Genomic DNA, 14,138 nt, shown 5'->3' with positions numbered 1-14,138 from the left:
TCTCTTCGTCATTCTAACCATCAGCAAAGCACAATTGAGCCAGAAAACATGGCAGGCCATCAATCTTTCCAATCAAGGGAGGTGGGGTAAAAAATCACCCAGCTAGGAGATGTCAAGGTCAGGGGTTTTATTGACATTGAAATTGACTGATTTATATGTCAGGTTATCTCATTAGCATTCTAAACGTAATTCTCCATAGCATATTCCTTGAACAAGTTTGGCAAACCTTTGTATACAAGCTAGCATTACTAGGAAAAGACAGAGAGAGAGAGAGAGAAGAAAAACATTTTAGGGGAAAAAAATGTGAAAACCATCTGAAGCCAATAACATTATGCCTTTTTTCAATGCTCCTTATTTAATTTGAATAATATTTGCATGGTCATGTTGTTTTTGGGATTAGCAACTGTTTTGGATTGTGTTCGATAATGAATATGAGTGAATGACCTTCACCTTTTATGTCCCAGAAAGTCTTCTATTTATGTTTGCTCTGACTTTGGGTAAAAAATGGAATTGTGCCCTTGAGATAGGGGCATAAAGAGAGAGAGAGAGAGATATATATTATAAATGATTTTTGAAGAAATCACCTGAGTCAAAATGCTAGCAGTGGGTGGAGTCCAATTAGACATACTTAGGGACATATTGTTTTCCAAACTGTTCAGTAACTAATGAATCTGAGAAGAATTTTGGAATTAAGATTTTTGAAATAGTTGGTAAGGTAGTGAAAATTTGAGCAAACAAACACAAGTGTATGTGTGTGTTGTTTAAAAGATTGGATGAATTCCCCCCTCCGTTTTACAATGATGATGAGAAATGCAGACCTCCTTGAATTGGCTCGCTGTTTTGGAGGGAACGGAATCTTTTTTCCAGATCTTGTTTACCTATCTTTCGAGCTAAACTTCCTGTACAGTACTTCTGCCATTATGTGTTCTCTTGGCAGAGCCTGTATATTCTTGATTTCTCTGATAAAGGAACAGCACAAACCAGCGGAATATTGCTCTTACAAAATGGATGCAAATATATTTTCTTTCCAAACAAAAATAGCATGTGTATATATACGCTCAATTTGGCTATTTTTGTATTCACCAGTGAACTTATCATGATTTTTTGGTTAGGTTTTTGGAAAAATTTAGGCTAATTAGAAATTTATAATCCATCAAAACCCTATTAAACCATGTATCAGGAAATTTTCCTGCATGTATTGAATTTGTTCGTTACACATCCAGGTTGCATAATATAAATCTACAGAGATTTAGATTATGGTTTTGATGATGTAAAAGATTAGGTCCTTTTTGTAAAAAGAAGCGAGAATTCAATTCCTGCATAGTAAGTACACTCTATACATGTACTAGGTTTCAAATCAAATTTTTAATTCAGAGGGAAAAAGTTTACCTCGGGTTGAAAATCCTTTGCTATAATTAGATTTTCTGTGTTTACCCTTGTCATCTCCAGCGTGTGGATGACATATCGGGATGGAGAATCACCCATGTGTTGATGACAGGGAAACTCATCAATAGATCACAGATTCCAATATCAATTTGTCTCTGATGGTTGGGTATATGGATAGAAAGAGAGAGAGAGAACACACAGAAAAAAAAAAGACCTCAAAGTCCGAGGTGTTTGAAATTGTCTGATTAGGATCTGCATCTATGAGATGTGCAGGGTTTGGAAAGATCTGTAGCGCTAATGGTACAGGGAAAGAATGGAATTAGATTTGGATTTTGATCAGCAGCCACAGTGTGTTTGATACACTAATGATCTGTCATTCATGTTGGCAGTAGGGACAGATATAGTATGGGCAAAGGGACAGATTGATTGTTTAACTCCTATCAGATCCTGGTGTTATTAGAGGAAAAGCTTTGTCAAATAGCTGTGCATTGATTTCTGTGCCTAGTACAAGTAGTAGATAGTGCACCATGGTCAAATATACTGATACATTGGACAAATAGAGACGCAAAATAAGACAACTTTCTCAATAGACAATTCATACTATAGGCATTCTGTCTTATTTGATTACTTTCGTAGTTCATAGAAATGAATAATGGAGAACAAGAAAAAAGGCCTTCGGTAGTATATCTGTAAGATTCAAGATGTACCACGGTAATTAAGATATTTTAAAAGTACACATACAAATAAGACATCTTGATTTTATATCATAAGGAGGATGTCATTTTTGAGTGTACTTTTATTTTTTGTCCAGAGAATGTAAGGGCTAACGACTTTGCATTTGGGCAATAAAAATTCTGAAAATCAATTTATCAGGTTCAATAAATTAATCAAAAGGGAAATGAAGAAGTGAGGCAGGTACAAAGGTTAAAAGAAAGAAGGGAGAAAAAAAATCTATATTCAAATCATAAACCTGCTCCTACCATATGGTGTTTAGGTATCTCTTAGCCATGAAATGTGTTCCTTTCGTTCATAATGTAAAATGATGTTTTAATGAAAATAATTTTTCACTTGAGGAATAAACGATGCTGGAGTAATTGTTGAGCAGTATGCCTCTACATGCTCCCCCTTGTTGCTGATCATCGGAGCTCTGTGGCAGTTTTATCAGCGCACTGCAAGGCAGACTTACTGCTCTCGGCAGCAGCAAATATTGAAACAGACTATGACTAGCCTCTGTACAAAGCCCTCATATTGTTCTAACTGCAAACTGATGCGGGGAAACACACTAAGCAGCACTCTCTGGATGGGCTTTCTCCCGATCAGTTCTTTTTATATATACGTATATTTATGTGTTTTATAATTCGAGGAGTTATCCGTGTACAACAGGATGTGTTGAAAGAGAGAGAAAAAGAGATTGAGAAAAGAGGAGGGTTTATTTTTTGTGGGTGAGAATTCTGCACATTAATTAGCGGTATGCTGGAGGATTCGGAAGGTAAGATGTTCTTGTGTAAAAATTTAAATGAGTGAGGAAATTTTGTTTTTCGGGAGCTCAAATTCTTTTTTCTTCTAGATCTCTAATGATTTTGCTTGCCTTGTGTTTAAGCATTGATTAATGCAATGAAATATTGCATATTTATTATTGTGTTCATAATTTTCTTCAGTTTTTGCGTTTTTACCGGAACAACAATGATTCAGGGTTTGTTATCAAATGGTTGAGAGCAGCCTTTACCTGTTCAAAGTTTAAAACGGTTTTCCCTGCTCAAAATGAAAGGAAGTCTGTAGAGGTTTTGTTGATGAAAATAGAAGCACTAGAACGGTGAACATTTGACTGAGAGTCTGTTAGAGAGGCTTTTCTCCATCTTATCTCTCAGAGTTTTGGCACTCCACAGCATCAAACGACTTTGCTCTGCTTTCAGCATTTTTTAAATAATTTGGTTTTTAATCTTCCAATTAAACGTGTTTATTTTTGTGAGCATTGTAATCCATTTAGCAAGTGTTTAGCATTATCACTCTGCCAAAAATAATAAGAGAAAAAAAACATTATAAATGATTATTAAGAAGTAGAACAGGATTCTTGGGCTCGGAGGAATCGTAAAGGTTTCAAGCAGGTGAATTGTAAGAATTTCGGATTTTCCAAAACACAAACAAGATGAAATGTTTAGAAAACTAAGAAAAAAAAATTTGAACTGAAAAGTAATTGAAAATTCATTTCGCTATCTTGGAAGCATTTAGGCAATCTGTGATTGATAAGTTAACTAATGGGAAATTCTTGTTGGGGAACAGTTCTCTTTCAGTTGTATCTGTAAGCATAAGAAACTGACACAGTCAGGTGTTAAAGTTTTGGGGTTTTTTTTTCTTTAAATTTTGGTCATTCCACACAGTGTAGGTTTTTTTTTTTTTTTTTTTTGGGGGGGGGGGGGGTGTATGTTTCCAAAATAGACCAGAAGATTTGTTTGAAGGATTTTATGAGTTTTTGATTTAATTTTTTTTTCATTCATATTGATTTTGCTTATCAGTTAATCATATGACTGCAAGGAATGCAACAGGTGTCTTACAGAGATAATCGTAAAACCTCATATGCATGGCCGGCACTATTTAGTAAGCTCCGAAATCCTTAAATTCCTCTAACTGAACCATTAACGTTCAGACTCTGTTGTACAGGATTAGAATATGCAAGTTCAAAGAAATTGAATGTTTTAAGAGATTTAAATCTTTTAGACTAATGTCTGGTCCCCAGTCATCTCTGAATAAGTCCATTATGTTTGAAATAAAAGATATTTCTTGGAACATGCTCAGAACTTATTTTATACCTTTTAAACTGAGACACTGATCTACTGTTATTATTTCGTTTATGAGCAGACGTTTTGTTATCATGTTATATAACACTATACGTTTTTTTTCAAGGATCATTCTTGTCTATATACATCCCTCTGTCTATTGTTGCTTGTAATTTAACTTGTGTTTGTTGTAATTGTTTGAATTATGGTTGATATGTAAAAGGCTTATATTCTTTCATGATTATTGCAGCTAAGGTGTAACGGCCAAAGATTTTGTACCTTTCAATATGCGCACCAGTATATATGTGTACCTGTCTGTGGACAGACAACTCGGAAAAAAAATTGTTGTCGTTATGTGGGTGTTAAAATTTATTTTCACTTTCATTTTCTAAAAATTGCTGGCTCTCTTTATGGTTATTCCATATCAGCTTTAATTGTGTACCTACCAGACACTGGGGGAATTTATGATAACCGTAGTAAGAATTTATCTGCCGGTACATTTTAAGCTGTTGCCGATCTAAATACAGGTCGCACTCCATGTCCCTTAAGTACTGGTAAGTCCACTCAACTATTTTGAGGGGAAGCATTTTCACTTTGGCATTATATTTTTTATTATGGACTAGACAACTATTTACTAGATATTGTAAGTATATCAACCTTTATACTTGTGTGGGTCACACTCCTCAATTCTGGTGGTAAAATACATGTGTTTGCGTGAGTTTCTGGATTATAATAGTCTTTTAGTTTCATTTCTTCTCTAATATTTCTTTATCGTTATCAAACATCTTCTCTGTAGCTGACACATTTAGTGGTAAATCAAGTTCAAATTTAAAAAAGGACTTTTGAAAAGGTTTTTTGAACTACTACAAAAAAAAAAAATAAAATGTATAGTTCTTCTGTTGTCATTCCTTTGTGGGTTGAAAGATATTTTAAACCAACTTGTGGCAAATCAAAAAATATGAACATTTTTATGGCTTGTTGTGTGTTGAATACATAAGACATTAAAATTATTTAGTGAAATGAGTAAAATTCTATCTGAGATGAATATGGTGCAATCCGAACTTTAAAAATTTACTGAAACCGCTTCCTATTTCTGTGTTTATCTTCTATTATCATCAGAATAGAGCAGATGCCAAATATATCATAATACCAACAGTGTCATCAGATTCATATTTGAGGGGAAAAATGTCCCTTTAATTTAGATTGGAATGAGGCTTCAATACATACCAACTGATCATGCAGAACCGAGGGAAGCAAACAGACTTGTTAAGTATTGCATATGTTAAGCTCAATGCCATGTGTGTTGTGAGGAGAGAGAAAAAAGTTTGCCCAAGCTATTAGTATATTTATAACTGTGTAAACATTTAAAGCACTGGATATGCTACGTTGACTTTTTCACACAAACTGACGAGCATTTATCAGGATTATGTAAAATAATGACAAGGTGACATGCAATAACTGGTCTGCATACTACAGGTGAGAGATATGGCTGCTTAGGCGTAGCTCTTCTGGATTTTCGATCTGCTTGGTTCTTCGACAGGGATGCCCAAACTTTGCGTGTTTGTTTACACCTGTGTTGGAGCGACGTGGACTCGATAGGACCAAGGGTCTGAAACACAGGACCACTTGATAACAACGAAAATTTATGATAACGTCGTTCTAAAATCCACCTGACATTGGAGCATACTTTCACTGTGGAACCCTTTTTCACTGATGCAAGACGAAGGAGATTGTGTGTAAAAATGCAAATAAACTTTGGAATATTGGCTGAAGAATTGGGTTTTGTAAACATGCATATGCACTGGAGAAAATTCCATTAGAAGTGGCATGTAAAGGCATTGGCTGACTGAGGATTACATATTTGTTTACTTTAGAAGAACTTCTTTGAGCCGGAAGTCAAAATTAGGAATTCTTCAGTTGTTCGAATTTCGGGAGGAATCTATGGTGTTTACTCTTCTGATTGTGAAAACCTCTTGATGAATTGTTACTGACTTAACCTGAAATAAAAAGTGGAAAATATAATTTTTACTAAGTGACAACTGACTTCATGTTACAAAATAAAGGGATAAAACTATAATAATTTAAGTGAACACTTGGACAAAAACCTTAATGAACAACAAGTTGAGGTATATTTTCATTCACACCTACAACTATTAAGATTTCCTAATCCAATAATAACAAAGTACAGAGTCGATACTTTTGTTATTGCATATAATCAGATTTTGCTGACCCTGTTTCTGCCAGGTGACCTCAACATTGTGTAGAAAGGGAGAGAGAGAGATCCCTCTTCTTTTATGGTCCTGATAGTGGTTCGATGTTTACTGAACTTATCTGAAGAGAATTCTGGACACACCAACAACACTTAATACACAGCCAAATCCTTTGGGTCTTAAAATTCATTGTGAGAGGCTGATGGAAGGAAACATGCTAAATTAAATATTGTCTCTACTGTGTTGGATTTAAAGGCATTCACCTTTGCAGGATTAGCAAAAATCGTGCTTGTTTACATGGCTAGAAAGTTAACTGGATCAAATTTTTGTCATTCAATATGACAACTCTGCCAAGAAAGTAAAAATATTTTTGTGAGACTGAAAGAAAAGGAGACTGGGATTTGACTTATGCCAGGCCCACATGGTGATAAATGAATGAGCTATGAATAAATTTCTCGAGAAGCGAAGAAGTCAAAGTAAGTTGAAAGGCATGTTTTTAATATAGACAGCTTTATGAACAGTTTAAGGTGTCATTTTGAAAAGAAAGAAAAAAAAGGGTGACTCTTTATGGCCATGGTTTGGAACGTTAAGTTTGATTGACTGGGTAACCTCTTCATTGGGTTTAGTCAGAGGTTAAAATACCGAAATACAGGTAGGCATGATGGTCACTGGTGACATTTGTGTGAAGGCGTACACCCCGTCAACTGTATTCATGTTTAAACTAGCAACTTCCAATAATTTTGTGTTGTTACTGGATGACAAGATAGCATCTCTATTAAGTGTTGTAATGCCTGGCTCACGTTGTACATGTAAACACAAAAGGGGCTGAGAAGTGTTACGTAAGAGGGGAGTAAGGAACAAACAGGTATCTCTCTTTGAGCAGAACAGTTATTCCAGATACTCTAAAGAGGTGTGTCGAAATCATAAAACACAAGGAAAACACCGTTAGTCAAGTATGTGTAAATATACCTAGAGGTCGTTGCCTGAAAACCTGGGCTGTTCAACATCAAAACAATGGCGGAACGTAGGCAATTTTTGTTGCACTACGTGCATGGATTGTGTTGCACACATACTGACATACACACAGACACATGCACGTATACATTCAGATGTTCCTATCATTTTGTAGAATAGGTGAAAAAGTCCGCAGTGCAACACATCCATCACGATAAGGCTCCGGCTACATTGCCTCAGAGCCAGCCATTGTATGGAAGAAGTTGTCAGGCAAATAAGCAACTGCTTTGTTTCTGAAGATATAAACAGACCTTTTTTTTTCTTTGAAAAATTGTGCATTAGCTGGAAATCTCTTCTGTGCTTTCTTGGCTCATCGTTATCCAGATGTGTAGAACATGTTGAGTTTAGTGGAAGTTCATATAGTTGGAGTAGGTCCCAGTTTCTAAATTGAGGTTAATGTTGGAAAAAGCTTAGTTTTCAAAAGTAATAATTGTTATTTTAGAAAAATTTTATGTGTTTGTCCAAGGCACCTTGTAGCAGTGGCAAGATCTGTCTAATTTTTTTTTTGGCGGTGAATGATTTGAATGTTTTTTACCCCCTTGATTGAATGAAAACAATTAGTTAAGAAATCTTTGATTTTTGCTTTATCCTGTCTGGGCCTCAGAATATATAGATATAAAGTTCTCGGTCTAGTGATCACAAAAGTGCTTCAACCACAGTCTTCAGTAAGTTCAGTAAAAATAACCCCTGTCAAACGTTCTCAGATGTTTACCAACATCAGAGTTGCCATAGCTTTATCGATACCCATTCATATAGATCTTTCAAATAAGGATATATCAAAACATCAAACGATCTTATCAGAATATACACACATTAGGGTGTTTTTAAAAAAAGGATAATTTTATAACTGGAATGAAATAGTGTGCCCTCTTTCTTTAATCCAGTGTTCAGAAATTCGATTTTCCTAAATTATTAAGTGTAAATCTACTGATTTGAAATTTTTTTTTACATCCTAAATGACAAAAAAAAAACCCATTACCTCCCCTCCCCCCCCCCCATTGTTGATAAGGTTTTGTTAATTGTGATGTCCAAATAACTTGCTTCTAGGAAAATGAGACAAACATTCCACGTGTATATTTAATGACTGTTGCTGTATTAGCGTCTTTCCCTTTTGCTGATCTAGCATTCATATTTAATTACTGTATGTGTACGTGGGGACTCTAGCCCCAAAGATTTTAGCATGTCGAAGCTCTCACCAAAAATATGCAAATATTTCAACATTGTGAAGTAGGTTTATAATCGATGTAGTGTGTATTAATTGTTCGCGGTCCAGCACAGGTAGATGTCTGTGTACGTTAATGTCGGCTGTGGCGGGGTCTTGTAAAACAGTCAGGTGACACTTGTTAAAGGAAAGGAGAAGATCGCTGTATGTACGACAGATCCATTCTTCCACTGTTTACACCGTGAAGACCTGTAAACACTATTGCTTGATCTATCTTCACACAAAACATGGAGGGAATATGGGGTTTAAGCTAGACTGATAGAGGAAAGTCTGGAGAGAGAGAACGGATAATTTTTGTTACAAATCAGAAGGTAAAAAAAATAAATATGCATGAATTGAAAAGGTTAAGCTGACATTCAGATTGTAGACAATATAATTGATTAGCGTTTTTCTTATTTGGTACTTGTGTAAATTTGACATATTGTGTTGATCTTGTGTCTTTAGGCTTGACCTGTTTGTATTTACCAGTGGTGGACTTGGGTCCTCATTGTTTGTGCTGTGTGTGATAGGACTTATTGACCAGCTGGTCAACATCAAACAGTTGATATTTGACCAGTGACAAACTGCTTTCTCTTCAAAGAAAGTCAATAAATATCACTTCTGTGGTCCAGTATTAAACCTCCACTTATGTTGAATATCACCCGAGTTGTACCCCTTTGGTCAACCTCTGCAGGCATGTTACATAAACAAGGTGTTTATTCTGCTCATCAGTAGATAATTTTCTGTAATAGCTGTCAAAATGATTTCTGGGGGGAAAAATGAAATAAAAGAAAAACAAAATGTAAGCAATAGTTTGTGCATGAACTTATCCATATGTATATGTATGCAGATAAAAATAGCTCTGCTTAGGAATATCTGTGAGGTGATTCATGACAGACATGCTGTGCAACAAAAACAGGATTGTGTTTTACCAAGTCACTGGTCTGCGTGTCATGAATATTCATTGTGTAGGACACTCGGTGCAGTGTAGAGGCTTAGACACCATTATTACAGCTTAGATGACACTGCAAACATCTTGTCTTTCCATATCCTGTCCTAACTAGCTCTTTTAAAATCTTTTTGTGGGGGGGGGGGGGGGGGGGGGGGGAGAGATCGTTCTTGTCCACTGCCATCTCTGTAGGTATTGACTTTATTAATTTCGTCCCCCATCCCTCCTGTATATTATGTCCACTCCCCCCACAAGAATTTCTGTTTATGTTCTGAGTAGTTTGACTGTCTGCAAACTGAAACTGTTAACCACAGCCAATGAACAATAATGTATTAACTGTCAAAGTTTAGTCTAAGTTTTAAAGTTTGAAGCCAGCTTACATATTTTTAAGTCTGAATACTTTATTATTTTTTCTTATTTCTGTGTACCTGTAATAATAGCTCTCTCTCTCTCTCTCTCTCTCTCTCTCTCTCTCTCTCTCTCTCTCTCTCTCTCTCTCTCTCTCTCTCTCTCTCTCACATATATATGAGGTCTTATTTCATTCAGTGAGCACCTACCTTTATATGATGTTATTCAGCTTGTAACCCCTTAAGGAATTTTAAAAAAGAAATAGATACTATCCTTTTATATGTGAAACTATGAAGAAGGGAAAAATGCCTAAAAGCTGCATAAATACACAAGGTGCAGATACTATAATGAGGCTGGATGGCCTAGTTTGATATTCACAGTTTGACACCTGAGAGATATGCAGTGCTACTTCTTCCTTTATGTTGCTGACCTTTCCATCTCATGTGTATGATTACATATGATTGCAATGCAATGCCAAAGTAGGCCATCCCCGGAATGTGTAATTACAACCACTGACTAATGATCTGATTGAGTTGATATCAGAGTGGTGGACTGTGGTGTGGAGTGTTGTTTTTTTTTCTGTGTATCTGGGTATGTTCAAGCAGTTTTCTGTGTATGTGGACCACAGATCATTGGCCCCAGGGACTGGCTCAGAGAATTTTGTCAGCAGGGTTTAGGTGATTGTGGATTTTCCTTCCTGTTACACAATCCCAGGATAAGAAGATGGCGATCCAGTGTACAGTGTCTATCGCGCTACTTGACGAGTGAAGTACGGGAAATTCGCCTCTATAGACTTGTACGGACAGCAACTGTTGTATAAATCTCTTCATCTTGGTCTTTGTAGTGTTTATATCAGTAATGTGTATCGGAAGCTTTATCTTGTTTACGAACTACTCTGTATAGAAGTCATGGAAAAAATCGAGGAGAATGTCTACCTCGAAGGGTACAATTCCCTCCCACTGCGGAGAAAGAACTGTAAAAAGTATCGGAGGGCATCGGATGTAACCAGTGTCAATAAAGCAGTCCTCCCGGAGAGGCGGTTTTCTTCTGTCCATGGAGTGGAGGATCATGGGATTGGACAGGCAGATTGTAGGTTTTGTTTAGAACGATCGAGAGGTGCATTCTCTAGCTTGTTCAGGTTTTTCCTCCCGAGTTAAATATCTTCTGATAATAATAAGCTGAAGATTAAATAGCATTGCTATGTATGGAATGTGGATTAATTTTTATTGTGTCTCTATGTTTTGAGGCATTTAGTTGAACGTGCAAGTGTACCCATTTAAATTATGCAGGGTATACATGTAATATACAAATGTATATGTTTACACAGAATGTTGAGTCTGATTTATAATGCTAGTGCAAAAGCTTAGGCTAGGGAGCTTGTGGTGTTGAAAGGAGTTTCAGTTTATCTGAATTGAACTTTGTAAGAATAATTGTGTACCATCAAGTTGTATCCTAGATTTATCACGGGCTTTTCCGATGGGCCGTTGAGTCATGACAAACTGCGGTTAATCAGATAAATATGTAAAGTACATGCTTTCTTGCAACACTGATTTTGAACCAGTCATTCACTGACTATTAAATTTAAAACGGCATTAATACTGCAACAGTTTCTATAGATCATTAATTAAATGTGGTTTATATATGACTTCTTAGCTGGTATCATTGCTGTATTGGAATGAATTCCTGATCCAGCAGTACTAACTCAGTAAATAAGGAGGTAGTATAGTATCAGTCACCTGACATGTTTTCAGGTGCCCTGGGAAATTTTGAAGAGACTGTTATCCTATGTGATGTGATTAATAGTAGTGTCATGATGTGGAAAATCAAGGTGTACTAGCTTTAATGACAACGAAAATAAAACAACTTTCCATATCAGAACTGCACAGTTACAAGATTTGGAGAGTGTATAAAAATTTTTTACTATTAAGCTGATGGTAGCCCCCCCCTCCCCCCTCCCCCCTCCCCCCCCCCCCCCCCCCCCACCAGTTCATTAGTTTGTTGTCCTGGTTTATTTTAGGATAGGGTATATCACATTTCTGGGGTGAGAACATTTTGCTGTCTCATACAGCATATATTATTGCTATACCTGTACAATTGCATTATATGTAAATTGTAATGATACACCTAAAAATAGTCATTTTTTATATCCGAATTTAAACACAGGTACCCAAATCCTTGTTTTGTTGTCTGATATGCGAACATAAAATTACTGTATTATATATACAGATTTAAATAAAATGCATGCGAAAGAAGATGGATCTGAAAACTTGGGCTTAATTTGGTCTCACAATTAAGGTGTTAGCGTGAACATGAAGCATGAAATTTATTCAAGACCTTGAAATGTTTACAGTGAAGTTCTTCCCCCAAAAAAATGTAGGCTTCAATGTTCCTTGTTGTGTGGAAGAAAGGTATATAGCTAGTATTGCGATGTTAAAATCCAGCAGTACTTAAAGTTGTGGTTTTAATATTTTTTTGTTGTTGTTGTACTTTTGTTATTCAGGTGTTTATACATTAATATTTTCTCACAGACAGTGGAGAGATGTACACATCTTTTGACGTAGTGAATTTTGATGTATTGGAATTTAATTGGGGGAAAAAAACTTATTCATACACCGTTTGGTTTTTTTACTTTTGATTAACATATCTTTCTTTTTGGTTACAGCTGGATCCTTTGTGGCGCTGACACTTATGAACAAAGCCCCTGAAAAAGTCACAAAACCAATTCCAGTTGATGTAAGTTTTAATAATTAAAAAAAAAAAACCCAAATGTAATGAAGCTATCTGAAGAAAAACGAATTACCTTTAGCTGTTTATAACAGTGCAGGCATTGGCTGTGTAATCTTTTGCTTTGCTGGTCTACTGTGCGTGAAATGTTGCCAAAGTGTCAGGGTTTAGGGGGTCAGTGCTCCAACCCCTTTCGGCAAGGACGGAAGATGTTGCTGAGAAAACACTCTAATCGTGTTTTGTTCTTCTCTCTCAAGTCCCGGAGAGGATATGGCCAATATGGAGATGGCTCAAGGAAAATAAGAGCTATATTTGTTTCAGTTGAATGATACTTTTGAGTATTTGAAGGAAGGCCTCTTTGTATTTGGATTATTTTTTTGTTATTTTAGCTTTAACTGACAATTAGTTAAAAAGTTAGTTGTTTTTTAATTCAAAAACAAATAAAAGCGTTAATTTTCATGGCAAATGTGTTTTTCATTGCAAAAACTTCCTTCAGTGCATCATTGAAGGACTATATTTATTTTAAACATATTTTATTGTAAAATTCAAATGGATTGGGTAACAGCTGCAAAAAGCCTTTGTAAATCAATCCTATACATGTATGACTAAGGTCTATTTTTGGGAAATTGCTAGTAATTATGATATACAAGTAATTAACAATGTTGGATGAGTTTTTTCCCATGAAATACATTTGTCACTGTTGTCCAATTATCATTTTATTTAATTATTTTTCTTTCTGGACTGGTCAAAGAATGGTTCATAGAAGCTAGAAGGTTCTATATCTTACTGAACAGAACTTGATATACATTTAAAAAAAGATGAGTATACTCAAGAAAGTACTAAAACTGCACAAAAAACAGTTTTTACCAATCCACACACTTTGTGTAAAAACATCTTCCATTAGGGCGTCTCGTTAGCTAGGTTTAATTATAAGGTTATTTGGACTTTTCCTGCTAAATATATAAAAACTGTTTTGCATTCATATATAATTAGTTCTGCAAGATTAAGTTTAGCAAGAAAAGCAAGTAAACCGTCTAGCAATAACGGGAGTATACGAAAATAGGGGGGTAAAGTGCATGCTCCTCCAAAAAAAAAGAGAGAAAAAAACACTATTAATTGGCAGCAACCAATTGCAATGAGTTTTGGGTTCAGGAACTGAGAAAACAAAAATTCCAATTGTATTTTTTTGAAACAAAATAACTCCCCAGAGACTGTTCTGGTGAATTGTTTGTGAAAAAAAATCCCACCAAAAACTCTTGTGTTAAAAACTTACTCTGTGCAATTTAGTCACATTACAGTGCGTCTGTACTAGTGCAAGAGGACAGTTTTAGTAGATTTACTGCTTGTTTTTTGTATATTATGTCACACTGTCTACGCTTTTTAGAAATTGCATGCGTCGAAGTCTGCATAGCAGACTAGCTAGAGCTAAGTTTTTCTGAGGATCATATCTCTTTGTACAACTTTGACATGATTGTCACTTATTTTGGACAGGAACTTTCAGGGGCTGTTCAAATTTGGAAAATTTAATTGGC

The 14,138-nt window shown here is 35.7% G+C and overlaps 1 protein-coding gene across 27 annotated transcripts in view; it reads left to right on the top strand.

The window, feature by feature from the left end:
- The window catches only part of LOC105330610 (rho guanine nucleotide exchange factor 11), a 59,518-nt gene that overhangs the window by 15,713 nt on the left and 29,667 nt on the right, over positions 1-14,138 (top strand). For 21 of the 27 annotated variants that reach the window (XM_011432414.3, XM_011432409.4, XM_020068246.3 and 18 more), the window contains one exon: positions 12,545-12,615. In XM_011432414.3, coding sequence (XP_011430716.3) covers positions 12,545-12,615 — 71 coding nt within the window. Of the gene's footprint in view, positions 1-2,666; positions 2,876-4,646; positions 4,715-6,251; positions 6,847-8,701; positions 8,918-10,396; positions 10,972-12,250; positions 12,291-12,544; positions 12,616-14,138 lie in introns of those variants that run through there. The other 6 variants (XM_011432418.4, XM_066076482.1, XM_011432416.4 and 3 more) reach the window with 6 other exon arrangements.

Source organism: Magallana gigas, chromosome 2 (genome assembly GCF_963853765.1).
Source record: "Magallana gigas chromosome 2, xbMagGiga1.1, whole genome shotgun sequence".
NCBI lineage: Eukaryota > Metazoa > Mollusca > Bivalvia > Ostreida > Ostreidae > Magallana > Magallana gigas.
This window is presented reverse-complemented; position numbering and strand designations above follow the sequence as displayed.